The 16,202-nt window shown below is 52.9% G+C and overlaps 1 protein-coding gene across 3 annotated transcripts in view; it reads right to left on the reverse strand.

Moving 5' to 3' along the window:
* Positions 1-9,157, reverse strand: part of IFFO2 (intermediate filament family orphan 2) — a 52,768-nt gene extending 43,611 nt beyond the window's left edge. For all 3 annotated transcript variants that reach the window (XM_039474270.2, XM_039474269.2, XM_039474268.2), the window contains exon 1: positions 8,139-9,157. In XM_039474270.2, the coding sequence (XP_039330204.1) occupies positions 8,139-8,806 (668 nt within the window). In that variant the 5' untranslated portion in view covers positions 8,807-9,157. The remainder of the gene's footprint in view (positions 1-8,138) is intronic.
* Between the last annotated feature and the right edge of the window lie 7,045 nt (positions 9,158-16,202).

Genomic DNA, 16,202 nt, shown 5'->3' on the forward strand with positions numbered 1-16,202 from the left:
GGCAGGAAAGTGGCTTGCAATGGGCGTGGCCCTGTCTGGGTTCAGCACAGGATAAAGGTTAGATCTAGAGCCTGATTTCCAAGTTACTTCTCCTCTCTGAGCCTCAGTTTCCAGCCTGCAGGGCCACCCCATGGAAAGCACCAGACAGGTCATAATATGTTCCCTGTTCCCCAGCTCTTCCCCTGCCAGCCCTGCCAGCCCTGCCAGCCCCCACTGAGATCTTCACCAAAGAGCAGGGCCCCGGACAGGCCTGCTACAGTGGCCCAGAAGCCTCATCTGCCTGCTACTGCCAGTGATTCATTTGCTTCTCAAGAAATAATTACTGTAAAGTGACAGCAGGGAGTCTTCCCAGCGTGGCAGCCGCCTCCTGTTCTGCCACCCGCCATGGCAATATTATGACAGGTGCTGGGGAGACCCCGTGCCTCCTGCCTGCCTCCTCACCCTGAGCCAGCCTTCCCCAACCTCCAGGGGCACGGGACAAGGCCACCTCCTGGGAGAAGCACTGATCTTGGGGTCCAGAGACCCAGAGATGGAGACGGACTCACTGCGAGATCTGGGACAGATCTCTTCACTTCTCTGAACCTCTCATTTGTAAAATGAGCATATCGCTTCCCACCTCTTGGGACTGCTCTCATTAAGTATCACATATTTAAAGAAGTCGTCATTGAACCTAGAGCAAAGTAGGTGTTCAATAAACAGGAACATTAAGCCGTATTGATTTATTTTTAAATCCTTTTTCAAAATGTTTTCCTACTGCACTGTTTGAATTGATTCTTACCTCAAACCTGGGAAACAGCACTATAAGAAACCACATCCCCATTTTACAGAGTGACAAGCCGAGGTGCAAGAGATTAAATGGCACGTACAGAATCGTGCTATGTTATGGAGAGAACGTGGTCTTCACAGGGTTGCTGGGCAAGCCCACCTTCCCACTGTCCCCATCTCAGGTGGCCATAGTGGAGCTCAGACCACATCACAGGCAAGCCCAGACCAGGACCTGTGCTCCAGAGACCCTCAAGAGAACCAGGCATTGACATTTACTGGGCTTACTGCTGGGTGACAACTACCTTCTCTTGTACCAGGACTAGAATGAGAAGCCACATCCTGCCCAGGAAGACAAGCGCCCAGTGCCCGGCGTGGGTGGGGGGACACTCCCCTGGTGGGCAGGCAGTGGCAACGTCACAAACCTTTAGCAGCCTCCCATCTGGCCTGGAATTTTCTAAGCACCTCACCGTCTGGCAATGCTCAGAAGGCTGTGCAACCCACAGATGCTGCCAGCAAACGGCACAGAACACCCTCTCCCGGTTTCTAGCTTGGTTCTCAACCTCTGCCCACCCCACAGGGCCAGCACAGCTCAGCCTCTGTAGGGCACCCAGTCTCTGTGCTGTGAAATCATTTGGAACTTGATTGTTTACATGTGCTGTGCTGTAGCTGAGCCCACACCTAGTCTACTTCTCCCACAACCTCCGGACACAGAGCTTAGCATCCCTGTTTTACAGATAAGGAAACAGGCTCGAGAGGCAGTGACTAGCCCAAGTTCACTCGGCTTTTAACTCCTGCCCTGGGGCCCCAGCACCCAGCACTGCCAGGCTTGGGAGTTCATTCAAACTTTTTGAACTTTGGCCCAGGGCTTCTGATGCCAAGTGCAGGCCCTCCCCTCCACAAGCAGCCAAACCCTGGACGGGGTCTGTGCCATCCATCTTCTGTCCCATCCCCCTGGAAGCATACTAGCTCACAGCAGCCAGACACAGAGGCCTCCCTGCTGCATGAGTATTTACTCAGCGCGGACTTTGGCCAGGCCGAAGACAGAGCTGGAGCTGGCCCCCCGCAGAGCTTCCAGTCTATGGGGGTGGGGGGGGGGGAGACACATCCCAGGTAGTTACAGCTTGGGGTGTGGCGGGCTGTGATGCAGGAGGTGGCGCGCGCTCAGGACCACTGATGGCAGAAAGTCAGGAAAGAGCAGCACATCCCTAATCCTCAGCACAGGGACACGGCAGGCCTGCATCCTTCCCGTCCCGGGCCTTCAGCCATCCGCAACATAGGAAATAAATGGAACGCGGCCGGGCTTCATCTCCCAATGCGATCAAAAGCCGGGACTGCAAATGCAAAGCCCACAGCCTCCGGTGTCGCTGACACATGGCACAGTTTAAATCAATTCTCCTGGAAGGCAACGCGTCTTGTTGCGGCAAAGGGCGTGTTCAAATTCCGGGTCTACCCTTCCGTGTCCTTCAAACGCTGTCATGTGTGGGGACGCGGTCACAGGATTGAACAGAGAGCCTGGTGTGTGCAATCTGCATGTGAGAGTTTGTGCCTGTGTGTGTGTGACTGCACACACACGTGGGGGGAAGGGGGACCCAAGGGGGACCCTGCATCCGGTCTCGTCTGCCAAGGCAAAGCCCCGCCTCACATTCCTCTGAGAACGACTCTTCAGTGTCAGCTGTCTCCCTGCTTCCTTTTCTTTTCTGGGACCTCATTCCCCTCCCTCGAGCTTGAGGCTCAGAATCGCTCCCAAATTTGTCCCCAGCGAGAATGCCAACCCGGCCAAGGGATTCTGTAATACAGTTCTCAAGGGACCCGAGGCGCTAGATGGAGGGGTTTGTGTGCTTCTCTTAAAGGAAGTTGGGAGAAAGGGCTGGGGGATGGTGAGAGATTTCCGGAGGCACAAATCAACTGCTAAGAGTAGGTCAAACAGGCTTCTTAGATGCTGGACAAAGAAGCAGCCCTTTTCCCTCCACCCCCAACACCATCTCGGCGCCTCCGTGGGACAGAGAGCGAGGCAACGTGCCCTGGAATGGACTTGTTAGGCAGTCGGGCCGTGCTAAGAAATCCTTGTAAATTAAGGGAACAAACTTTGCGGGTGCGGGGGGGTGGGGGTGGGAGGGGATGGGGGGGAAGGGGACTGGGCAGCTCGGGTGGGGGTAGGACGGCCCGGAACCTGCCAAGGCCCAGGTGCTTTCACACCAGACCTCATTTGTTCCTTCTCAATCCCTGGGAGAGCCACAAGATGATCCCTCTTTCACAGAGCACAAAGCAGGGAGCTCCACGGGCGGCTCAGAGAGGCCAAGCCACTTGCCGACGCTCACACAGACAGTGGCAGAGCCAGTATGCGGACCCTTTTCCACCATCGCAGACTCCCTTGCTGGAAAGCCAGAAATAATCCATATCGGTGGCAGCTTCGGGAATAGCTAAAGTGTCCATGGGAGTGGCAGGGAACAAAGCCCTCATACAGCTTTCCATTCCAGGGCAGCCTTCGGGCTTTGGGACATTCAGGGGCCAGCACCCACCTGCTTGAGGGCCCCCCTGGGGTGTGACGGGAACGGGCATGGGACACTCCAGCTGACCCACCCACCATCCCTTTTTGGAGTCCTCCATTCTGGCCGACAGCCCAGCCCCTTCCGCTTACAGTCAGAAATAGCTGTGACTAAAGTCCCTCCCATCCCAGAAAGTGGCTTTTTAAAAAAATGTTTAAAACAGACACACAAAAAGGTGGAAGGAACATAACAAAGCCCCGACTGCGGGCAAATGATGCGGGCATCGCGTCGAGGCGGAGAGGCCAGCTCTGCACGGCAGATGGAAGGTCTGCCCAGCTCAGCACTGACGGCCGCCCCCACTGGGCCTTGGTATCCCCACCTTTAAAATGAAAGTACTCAGTGGAATCAGCGATTTCTCTCTTTTTAAAACAGCAGAACCCTTTTTCAAATGAAATCTTTTTCAGACCGCCAATCCGGAAGTCAGAGAGGTACGGGGCTACGGTGGGCGACGTGGGTCAAATCCCAGATGCTCAGCCTCCCCCAGGTCTCCTAAGGCACCCTGCTATAGACTCCAGGGCTCTAAAAAGCCCACCTGAAAGCCACCAGGCTGAATGATGACAGTGGTCTCTCCAGGCTCCCCAACCCCCCTCCAATCACCTCAGGCACCAGGGAAAAAGAAACCTAGCCTCCAAGCTGACTCCACTGGTACAGGAAGAAGCAAGGCCAGCCAGCTGCAAATCACACTGGGCAAGGATGGCTAGAGGGGCTTCTGGACAGGGGCACCAGACCCCCAAAAGAGTCGCCCTGCCTGAAAGACAGCTAGGCCAGCGCTACCAGCGCCAGGCAACTTCCTCTACCAGTCCATGGCAACTTTGCCGCTGCTGCAGGGCTGAAGGGACCTTTTCCTTGACAACCTCAAAGCCTTCCTGCTTCCTTCCTTGGGAGCCAATGAAGAGAGGGGACACAGTTGAACCAGTTCAGCCTGGGGATGGGATGGGCAGCACTTGCCCGTCCCTGGAGCCGGGACCCTCGTCATCTGGGGCAGAGACAGGAGAGGGAAGGGGAGGCCCGTAAGAGAGAACGACTTCAGTGAACACACGCCGTGGTCTCCGGGGGCAGAAAGATGAGCCACAACGCGGGACCCTTGGAATCACTGACCTAATGCAGACAGCGAGGTGAGATCACCTAAAGGAACTCCCACATGCAAAGGTGGAGGATCTGAGGCCCAGATAGGGCCGCAGTTGGCCTCAGAGGTCACACACATATTGGCCAGAGGTCACACAGCACCTAGTGGCAGAGCTGGACCTAAAGTCACGGTCTCCCTCCACTGTTGAGTTCAGATAAATTCAGTGGGAATCTCCAGGGAAAAGCCCCCAGCTTGCAAAGTCAGAACAGGATATTTTGGTGGCTCTGGGTGGTGACAGAGTAGAGATGTTTGTTTTGGTTTCCAAATCAATGCTTGACAACCTTGTCTTTGTTGCGGCTTCAGCGACCACATTTCCCACATGGTAAAGACCTGGTTGGGCCAAGGAGAAACCAAAGCAGTGGTGACCGGGGCCAGGGCCCAGACACCCCAGGTCAGGAGCTCTGGGTTTGGGTTGGTGTTTCCAAAGCACAGTTCGTGGACCACTGATGGCACATGAGATGATGCTAGGAGGTCTACAGTTGACGTTTGAAGTTTAAAATATATTGAATATCTGGGTGGATTCGTAACGAAAATATGGTCTATACATACAGTGGAATATTTTCAGCTATAAAAAGGAACATCCTACCAATACATGCTACAACATGAATGAACTTCAAAAAAACATGATCTAAGTGAAAAAAAGCCAAACACAAATGACTACAGAGTGTCTGATTCTCTTTCTATGAAATGTCCGGAGAGCAGGTCAGTGATTACCTGGGCTGGGTGGGAATGGGAATTTTCTGTAAATGGACACGAACTATCTTTTTGGGGGTGAGGAAATGCTCTAAAATGGGATTGTGGTAATGACTGCATGACTCGGTAAATTTACTAATCTTTCACTGGTACACTTAAAATGAGTGGGTTTTGTGATATGCAACTTGTACCTCAATGAAGTTGTTAAAACATTTTATGTAAGTAATAGCACAGGTGGTAGTGTGTGGATGTGGCCACAAATCATGGGGGTGGAACTCAACAAGCCTCCAGCTTAAAGAACGCTGAGTCTGGCATCCCAAGTTACCCTTTAGGGAAGCAAGTGGGGGTCTTGGGAGCTGCAGGCTCCTCCAGCTGAACCAAGGGAAACCCTGGAACCTTTCCTATCTGGATTAGGTTCCTTCTGGACATCACTGCTTGGAGTTCTGGTATAGACATCCTGGGATGAATTAAAGCCCCTCGCGGCCACAGCAGTCCAGGCAAACACCTTGTTCTCATCCTTTAAACAGTGACTTCTCTTATGATCAGGGGATCAGAAGTGAGCTGGGAGCTCAAACTCAGATTTGCCTATTGTCAAGGCTGGGAAGACCCTTTGAGATCATCTAGTCCAGTGGTTTTTCAACTTTTTTTAAAAAAACGGTTATCAAATGTCTGCCCTCTTCCCCAAAGAAAATTGTTAGGATATACCCAATAAATACTACTAACAAGTTAGCGTGTTAGCGGAATCCAGTGAGTTAGTATTAAGAACTTAAAAGTGAGTGAGCACATTTTTGTCACTGTATTAACATCTAAACGTACTTTTCAATGATAATTTTTATTAGATATTAAAGGAGCCCCTAAAGCATCTCTGAGAAAGCCTGGGGTTTCAAGGAGCACAATTCTAGCCCACCCACCTCACTTCACAAGCAGGGAAACTGAGGTCCCAGGAAAGGAGTATACCTGCTTTGGAAAAATTCAACATGAGTCTTGAGTCAACTTCAGAAAAAAAATGGAAGAAGAGGTGTGCAGGTATCCCAGAAGGGCGGGAAAAGAGACGCCCGCACTCCACCTGTCTCAGCAGCGCTGTCTCATTCCAGGCCAGCGCCAGGAGCTGACATCACACCCCACGCCCTGGGTGCAACTTGAATAGATCATTGCTCAATGCCAACCCATCTCCCTCCAAGACTGGGCACGGTTTTTCCGTCACCTTAGTAGCCAGGTCCAAAAAGCATACACACAATAAAACAAACACAGCACGAGCCTAAGGCATGACGACACGATCAACAGTGGCAGACAGGAGGGCCCGGCCCATCCCTCCCCAGTTTCACCATCGAGAGCAACTGCCTGTTTCTCTAGCCTGCCCCAATGACATTGACCATGAGGGGCCGAGAGGTGGCCTCCCTGTGGCAAGACACCAGGCGGGCCATTCTCAAGTCTTCCAGAGAGAGAAGTAACCCAGGAGAGAAGGCCATTTCCCAGTGGCGTGTAAGACCTATCCCCAGGAAGCAAGGCCCTGCATGAGAGAGCTTGAGGACCCTCAGCATGTCTACTCCCTGCTAGCTTGACAAAGTGCCTATCATCTTAAATAACATCAGCTTGATTACTTTATACCTCCCAAAGAGCATCATGATCCTGCTCTCCCCTCCAGCACCTGTGGGCAGATTTTATTATTCCCATTTCTCTGATGAGCAAACAGGCTTTTAAGTGGTTTGATAATCTCACCAGCAGGTATAAGGCTGGCATTTGAATCCTACCCAGTTGCTAGCCTGCCCAATGGGAGAATAAGGAAGGAGCCCCAGGAGACCTATGCCCAGGTCCCTGGACAGACCTTTAGAGATAGAAGGAAGGGTCCTTTTTAGTACATCCTCCAGGCCCTGGAGTTCAGAGCAACAGCTCTGAGTGGAAGGCTGCCCTGCCTGGAACAGTGGCTGCCAGGGCCAGAGGGCTCCTCCCCTAGCCGGGCCTGAGATGCCACAGACAGACCCCTCTCCTCTTACTGGAAGAGAAGGAGGATAGGAGACCCCTCTCTTCCTATCAGAAAGCCAAGAAGACAGTATTGTCAGCCAGGCTGCAGGCAAGAAGCAGTGACAGCTCCCCAGCTGGGGAATCTGGCCTGGGCAGGAATGCAGTGGCCAGTCCTGCAGAGAGTCTGGACCCCAGTTCTAGCCAGAGATGGTGGTCTCAGTCCATTCAGTGTCTCGTCTCCAGCCCAACGTTGTCTTCTCCTGGGGGCTTTTAAGGCTGAGTTTGTTAGGGCTCAATAAACCATGAGACTCAGGGAGTGGGGAGAAGAGGGATGAAAGGAGGTATTTTATAAAAGCTTGTGAGCAGTCTGCTGTAGTTGTGGTTATCCAACCCAGCAAGCTAGACCTTACAGAGCTGGAGCAATACAGCAGACACTGGCCCCAGGGGGTAGGGGCAGATCCATCCATTTTCAAACACATGATCTCATTTAATTCAAGAAATAAAAAGGCAGTGGGTTGGTTAGAGTTTTTCTTTTCATCTGTTGAGGGAGGAGGGCCTATTTCCTACTTCCTTGGGAAAAATACTTATGCTAGGAGACAGACTAGCCAGCAGTGGTTAAAATCTCTGGCTGAAATCCTGCTTTCACCACTTACTCGCCAAGCCACCTTAGGCAAGTCACTTTGCATTTCTGCACCTCGGTTTCCACATCTGCAAGATAAGGATACGACTGCCTTACCCGCTGTATTGTGCTGAGAATTAAATGAGACCACATTAAAACACAGATAGTTATTATGTCACCTCGAAAATAATGTGCCTGACCAGTGACAGCGAGGAGGTGGCCCCTACGGTGGCCAGCGCCCACCCCCATCCTGGGGTCTATGTAACTGGGCCTTCTTGGCGTGCGTACAGCGCTCTGCAAACACAGCTTCCAGCCCACCTGCCAGGACCAGCTGCCCCCCCACGGCCCCTCCCGCGCACGCATTCCTTGGCAGCCCGGACCTGCGGGCGCCCCCTCCCAGGGCGGCGGGGGAGGGGCGGCCACTCACCTCCGCTTGTACTCGTCGCGCTCGCGCTTCACCTTGGCCAGCACGTTGTAGAGCGCACGGATCTCCGGCGTGATGGTGTCGATCTGCACGCCCACGCCGTCGGGGTGCACCCACGACACGCCGGGGCCCTGCACGGTCTCCACGCCGCCGCCGCCCGTGCGCCGCACCTGCGTGTAGCTCCAGATGGTCCCGGGCAGGCGACCGTAGTGCTGCGGGTGCGAGCCGCCGCCGGGGGGCAGGCCGCCCAGGGCCACGGCATTGGCGTTGGCGCCCGCCGCCGCGCCGCTGCCGAGGCCGTGCCCGCCGCCGGGCGCCGGGGGCCGCAGCAGCTCGGGCCCGGTCTGCACGGCCTGCTCGCGGGAGAAGGTCTTGTAGCGCAGCCGCCGCTCGCGCTCGCTCTGCTGCTGCTCCAGCTGCTTCTCCAGCAGCCGGTTGCGCCGCTCCAGTTCGTGCACCTTGGCCAGGAAGCAGCGGAAGCGCACGTTGAGCCCCTTCAGGAGGTGGATGTTGGAGCCCAGGTCGTCCCGCAGCGCCGCCGTCACCGGCGACGGACCCGGCCCGGCCCCGCCGCCGCCGCCGCCGCCCCCGCCGGGGCAGCCCCCGCCGCCGCCTCCCGGCGGGCAGCCGAAGGCCAAGGCCATCTCCCCGAACAGCAGCGAGTTCACCATGCGCCGGCTGCGCGGCTCAAGGCCCCGGGCCCGCGGCTCCAGGTGCGGCTCCAGCTCCGGGCAGGGCTCCCGGCGAGGCCGGGCCAGGGTGGGCGCGGGCTCCAGCGCTGCCGGCCGGGCGGTTCCAGATGCGCGCCAGATGCGGCCTCCGCAGCGATGGCAGGACGGATGGCCCCGGAGGCGGGCACCGAGGCGAGCGAGGGCACTCGGCCGCTCCTCGGGACGCGATGGAGGCCGCGGTGGCTGCGCGGGGCCAGAAGGGTCGTGGGTCGCACCGCCCGGGCTGTCAGAGACGCTGTGGAGGCGCCGCGGCAGCCGCACGCAGAGGACTCTCGGCCGGCACTACCCTCTCTGCGGTGGGCCCCGCCCACTGCAGACACTGGCCCCGCCCCCGACGCGGCCCCGCCCACCCCTCCGCCCTCTGCGGCGTTCCCGGAGCCCGAGGCTCCGCCCCACGAGGCCCGCAGCGCCGGGCCCCGCCCACAAACCCTCGGCTCCGCCCACCCCGGGTTCTCCCGCTTTCTCCGCAGCGTAGACTCCGCCCAGCTCCTCGGCGGGAGCACGCCCTCTCCTGAGTCTGGTCCTGCCTCCCGGCCGAGTGCCGATTCTCTGCCGGGGGACCGGGACCGCAGAGCTGCATCAGGGACCGGGTTAGCTGGAACCGCCGCAGAGCCAGCCGGGCCTCTTAAAGGGCCGGCAGCCTCGGCAACGCTCGTTTTCCCCTTTTTAGGGCGCTCCTCTCCCACGTCGTCTGCCAAGAGGGCTCCGTTTTTCTGTCCTCCTCGCCCCCAATGCCCCTGGCCCCAAATTCCCCCGGATGCGGGCGACCGCGGCTACAAGGGCTGGGGGACCACAGTATCCGAAGGTGCACCGGTACCCCACCCCCACTCCAGCCTGGGTCGGCCCAGATCGACCTTCCTGGGATAAGGCGGCGCCTAAGCCGGCACGTCCCCCACGCTGCGGACCCAGTGGTGGGCTCCTTGGACGCTAGCTGCGGGCCTCGTCCTCCCGAGATCTGCCCGGGCACTGCCAAAGTCTCTGGTTACCCCCTCGCCCCCGCCCCACCCACTGAGGCGCCGAGCAGCGTGGGGGAAGGGGAGGCTAAGCAAGAGCCTCCCGGGATGACACCCACAAGCTCGGCCTGGACCTCGCCTCCGCTGAGCCGCTGACCACCTCCCCACCACCCACACCCACACGCTGAGATGAAGCTGACCGGAGAGCTGGGGATTCATTTCGCAGACCTGGGGCTTAGGGGCCAGCCTGGGGCAGACCGAGGCAACCCAAGGACCCATTCATTCATTCATTCATTCATTCAAATGTTTTCACACCTACCACCTTAAAAAACAAGTTCTCCAGTCTCTGGTGTCTCCTGAACCATGTTGCAAACATTAGTATATGTCAGGGGCCATACTTACTCATTATCCCCATTTTACAGAGAAGATCACTAAGACGTTAAGTAGCCACAATGGTCCCAAGTGCATACTCTAACCGGCCTTCAACAATGCTGGCCTGGTGTCCTTTTCCGCATTTGGTCCTCACCACAGACCTCAGAGGGGAGGTGACCCCCACCTTTGAACGCCTGTGGCTTGCATTGTATGCACTTAACCAGATACGTGGCATGTTCCAGATTCTTCCGACTGCATTTTTTGAATTGCAGTTTAATTTTTGTTTTGTTATTAACTTTTTGTGTTTGTTCTGTCTCTTTGTATGTAAGCTTGAGGACAGGCACCCTGTCTTACATGGACAATGCCTTGGTGTTCTTGGTGACAAAGGAGACACTGGCTTGCCCTGGAGTGATGCGGCTGTGATGTTAGTCTGCTGTGTTTTTGATTCAGCCACAAAACAAACCTTCCCCATATTTCCTTCCCTCAACAGCAGTTTCTTGCTTCCTGCTAACACAGACTCGCCTTAAACACCCAGCTCTGAAACTCACCCTTCTAGAAACCTTTCTCTGCTTAACCCAGCCCAATCGGGACACTGCCCTTTACTCTTCGTTCCCTCATCTCTTGATGATGCTCTTGTTTACCTAACCTAAAGAATCAAAACCCCTTTCCTTGAAGCAGAGGTTCATGGACCCCCAAGAGGACTGAGGATAGGATTCTGGGGGGTCCATGACACAGGGATAGACAAAAGTTCCATCTTTATCCTCACTAATCTCTAAATGGTTTTTAGCAGCAAGTAGATGTTCCTGTGATTTTGTCACTAGTAGAAATCACAGATACTTACATAACACACTACCGCTACTGTAAACATCTCAAGATAACATCTAAGCTTCCAGAACTGTGAAGTTAAAGTCATGTTAGACCCACCACTAAATCTTATTTAATGTATTAATAAAGGAGAACATGTTACTATATGACAAACATTTAGTACTCTGACATCTATTTCTTAGTAAAATGATTTTTCTTTTTCTTTTTTTTTTAAAGATGGAGTTTCACCATGATGGCCAGGCTGGTCTTGAACTCCTGACCTCAGGTGATCCACCCACCTTGGCCTCCCAAGTGCTAGGATTACAGGTGTGAGCCACTGCGCCCGGCATAAAATGATTTTTCATTGTAATCCTAGTGCCTTTTTAAACATTCACTCTGAGAAGGGTACACGGGCTCCACCCAAAGCCTGAGTGGTCCCATGGAAGAGAAAGGGTTAAGAAGTCACACCTGGGGAATGGCTCCCTGCAACCTTTTCTGGGAAGGATCTGTCCTGCTAACAAAGTTGCCCTAGAAGTGGGGTGCAAAGCCCTCCTGGGGGGTGGGGGCATCCCTGCCCTGGGCCCCGTAGATATTCAGACTTTCCATGATCATTGTGGAGCACCTGCTTTGGCACAGATCCTGCATTAAATGCAGAGGAAAGAGCTAAAAGGGTTCCAAGGGAGCTGATGGAAACGACCAGAAAAGACCATCGCGAGGCATGGGATTGGGTGCAGAGGGGGTAAAGGATACGACCAAGCAGAGACGGGAAGATCTGAAGGAAGTAGGGGAAGTGGTATCTGGACCTGAGAGAGTTTTCAGCAGAGCCCTAGAAACCTGATATGTACAAACAAAATGGCTAGAAAATCGTTCCGTGGCCACATAGGAGTAAAGGCGAGATGATGTGTGTCTTGCTCTTTGTGGGTGAAATGAGAGGCAAGATTAACCTAACAGTCCTCCATCTAGGGTGATCAACCGTCCCAATGTATCTGGGACTGAGGAGGTTTCTCTTGATGCTAGAACCTGGAAAGTAAATCAAAACGAGCAAATCAGAACGAGTTGGTCACCCTACTTCCAGCCCATGTCAATCTGGAGGCTTCTGAGGCCAAAAGTCCTGTAGCTCAAGATGTAGCCAGCCCAATACTCTCATTTTAGGGACCAGAAAACTGAGGACCACAGAGAGGTAAGGACTAACCCAGGTCACCTGAATACTTGATAGCAAAGCCTGGTCTAGAATTCCGCCCATGTCAATCTGGAGGCTTCTGAGGCCAAAAGTCCTGTAGCTCAAGATGTAGCCAGCCCAATACTCTCATTTTAGGGACCAGAAAACTGAGGACCACAGAGAGGTAAGGACTAACCCAGGTCACCTGAATACTTGATAGCAAAGCCTGGTCTAGAATTCCCGTCCCATTCCTTTTCCAATGGTAGGTCCTCCCTGGCCCAGACAATGAATTCAGTGGTTTCCCTTTAGCTGTGGACACTCACAGGCTGGCTCCCCCATTCAAGATCCAAAGGGGGCTAAAGGTGGGTCCTCAAGGCAGGGGGAGGGTTCCAAAAGACAAAGGAACATCCCTGAGGGGTACGCCAACCTCCTCTCACTAAACAAGGATAATTCAATTTTTGGTTTTTGGCAGGGTACCGTTCTCTGGCCCTCAAGGTCACAGTAGTGTGTCTAACCTGCCCAGACTCTTTTTGGAAGCAAGAGGGGAGAATGGAAAAAGGTGGGCTTTTGAGACAAGAGATTGGCTAAGGTTTGTATCTGTGCTCTAGCAAGTCACTTTACCTCTCTGAGGCTCTATTTCTTCATCCCGAAAATGGGCATAACTGCTGTCAATGAACAATTGAATAAATAAAAGAATTTATTGCTGATTGAATAAATAAAAGAATTAAGGAATTAATGAGCAAATGACTTTTACCCTTCCTGCCCCACTCCCCAGCCATTTCACCTGCTAAAGACCCCCCATCCTTCAGGTCTCAGCCTCAAGCGCAGAACCTTTTCTTCTCGGAACCTTCTCAAGTACCTGCCAGGTCTGTGTGGAGAGTGCTTCCTCTGGGCTCTGCCAGCACTGCCCACCCTGCAGCAGCCCCAAGTAAACTCTCTTGTCATTGATGGCTTTCTCGTCTGCATCTTCGCCCCTCCTAGCCCAGCCTTCTAACACTTGCTATCCCATGTTCTCAATTAAGGCAGAAACACTTAATCAAATTCACCCCCGGAACCCTTATCCTGTCATGGTACCTGGCACATAATAGGTGCTCAACAAATATGAGCTCAGGTGAACAAATGAATGAGCTGTTAGTTACTGGAGAACTTCCTATAAAGTGGATCATGGCTGCTTAGTAAATGCTGTATTTGCAGAATTTAATTGCATGTCTTTATTTTACAACTTTATTGAGGACTATTTTACACATTATTGATACTTCACCCATGTCCGTGGTTTTTAGTAAATTTACAAAGTTGTGCAAACAACACTATAAATCAGTTTTAGAATATTTCATCGTCCTCACTCCCACCCCCTGCCCCAGACAACCGCTAATCTAGGATCTGTCTCTACAGATTAGCCTTTTCTACATATATCATATAAATGACATTCTATTTGTGCCAGGCCTCGTTCGTTGAGCACGAGGTCTTTGAGGTTCATCCACGTGGTAGCATGTATCAGTAGTTCGTTCCTCTTTATTAATGATCTCTTTTTAAATTTCAATGGTTTTAATTTCTCCTTTTCTCTACTCAGTTCTTCATCTAGGGCCAGGTATGGTGGTCCACACCTGTTATTTCAACACCTTGGGAGGCAAAGGCGAGCGGATCACTTGAGACCAGAAGTTCGAGACCAGCCTGGCCAAGGGCTTAACACCATGTCTACTAAAAATGTAAAAAAAAAAAAAAAAAAAAAAGTAGCCAGTCATGGTGGCACGTGCCTGTAGTCCCAGCTACTCAGGAGGCTGGGGCATGAGAATCACTTGAACCCTGGAGGCAGAGGTTGCAGTGAGTCAAAATCGTGTTACTACCCTCCAATCCAGCCTGGGTGACAGAGTGAAACCTAGTCTCAAAAAATATATACATATATATCTGACCTAGTGCAGTGGCTCATGCCTGTAATCAATCCTAGGACTTTGGGAGGCCGAAGTGGGAAGATCACTTGAACCCAGGAGTTCGAGTCCAGCCTGGGCAACATAGTGAGACCCTGTCTCTAAAAAAAAAAAAAAAAAAAAAACAAAAAAAAACCTTAAAAAAATATTAGCTGAGTGTGGTGGCACATGCCTGTGATCCTAGCTACTTGGGAAGCTGAGGTGGGAGGATCACTTGAGCCTGTGAGGTAGAGTCTACAATGAGCTATGATCTCACCACTGCACTCCAGCCCGTGACAGAGTGAGACTATCTCAAAAAAAAAAAAAAAAAAAAAGAGTTAAGTGAGTTCATACATGGAAAGTCAGTATGTTCAATAAATGCTCAACAATGCTCCATGTTAACTATTATCATTGTCATATTTTGACTTTTTTGCTTAAGCAAATGTGGAAAGCCCATAAAATATATAAAGAGGCAGGAAAAAACAAACATCTCCCACAGTCTCACACCCAGTGGCCCTCTGGCACCAAAGTTCAGTCCTGCTGCCAGGGAGAATAAATTGCTCCCCACTCCCGGCATCCCCCATCCCCACCCCGAGGCCGCAGTTTCCAGAACATTCCCATCAAGTCTCTTCATGGTGGAATTAAAGAGAACAGTAAAACAAGATGGCACAGAGACGACAGGGGGTGGCCGTGAGGCCGCATGATGCTGCAGGTAAGAATTCAGCTGCACAGGCGAATTCCTGAGACGTTCCATCTCTCCTCTCAAAACACAATAATGACAACAGCTAAGAACTAAAACAAAACAAAAAAAAAAGGTTGGCAAAAGGGTGACTCTTGCTGGTTTTGGCAGTGACAGCTCATTGCCAGGCCTCGGCCTTCACAGGCATCTCCAGGCTTATGAGCAGCTTAAGCTGCGTGTTGGCCCAACAATTTTATTCTGGTTGGGTTTGCCTTCCTTGCAAAGGATGTGGATTTTGCCAAAGTCAGGGCACTGGAGTGTCCCCCTGGCTGCCCTGACAGCACTGATCTTGGTCCGCTTCCCTGAGGGAGCCCTGGTTGCCTTTGGCACCTTCTCCGGGCCTCCCTGTGGAGGCAGCTCAGGCGGCCCCGTTTGTTCTTACCCTGTGGTCGTGTGGTTAGGTGCAGGGGACAAGGGCCAGGCTCCATCAGTTATTGCCAGAGTGACTTTGAGCAAGTCACTGAGATGCTCTGTGCCTCCGCTTCCCCTCTGTAAAATGGGAAGGTAGATGTCCATAGGTCTGCTGGGAGGATCAGAGAAGTCCACAGGCTTGATGTGCTTGGAGCAGTGCCTGGCGTGTATTAAGCGCCAGCTGTGATAAGCCAATGCTCCTTGAATCCCAGGTGTGTGCCAGGCACTGTCTGAGTCGTGGTTTGAGCTCCATGTAACAATCAGTGGCGGGGTTTGCAGAGGCTTTATCAGGGCCACACTCAATCACTCTAGGAGCAGCCCTGGGGCTGGCATGGGGCCCTTGCCTTCAGGCCTTATTCCCCCATTCCCATATGATGGGAATCAGTTGAACACATCCTGCGCCCTGAATCTCTCACTAAAACTCTATGTTAAGACCTTCTTACTGATGGGGAAACTGAGGTTCACGGAGGAAAGGGCTTCTCCAAGGACACACAATTCATGGTGTAGCTGAGCTTTGAATCCAGCTTTGAATTCCAAGGCCAGCCCCTTTCCTGCTCTGACTGTAGCTCCTCCTGCAACAATTCAAAGGTAGAACATTCAACATGGACTGGAGGAGTGCGCTCTGGAAATGACTTCTGCCAACCTAATTCACAGTGCTGGTGGAAATGTCCAAATGAGTGGAAGAAGGCGTAGAGAAGAGAGAGACAGGAGCACCATCGGTGATCCCAGAACCAGGCAGAGAAGCCCTGGTGCCCCTGGGCCTTTGCACCTGCTGGCTTCTCCTCCAAGACATGATCCTCCTTGTCACTGGCCGCCCTTACTTATCGCCAGATCTTAGCTTTGGGAGCCTTTCTTTTTCTTTTGTTGTTTTGTTTTGACTTTGCATAGAGGTGTGTATCTAGGTAACGTACACAAATATTAATAGTAGAGCTCTCCGAATTTCTGCATATGCACGCCCGATGCACTGACCAGGTCATTTCCCGCCCACGAGAAG

This window comes from Saimiri boliviensis, chromosome 11, assembly GCF_048565385.1.
Source record: "Saimiri boliviensis isolate mSaiBol1 chromosome 11, mSaiBol1.pri, whole genome shotgun sequence".
Taxonomy (NCBI): Eukaryota; Metazoa; Chordata; class Mammalia; order Primates; family Cebidae; genus Saimiri; species Saimiri boliviensis.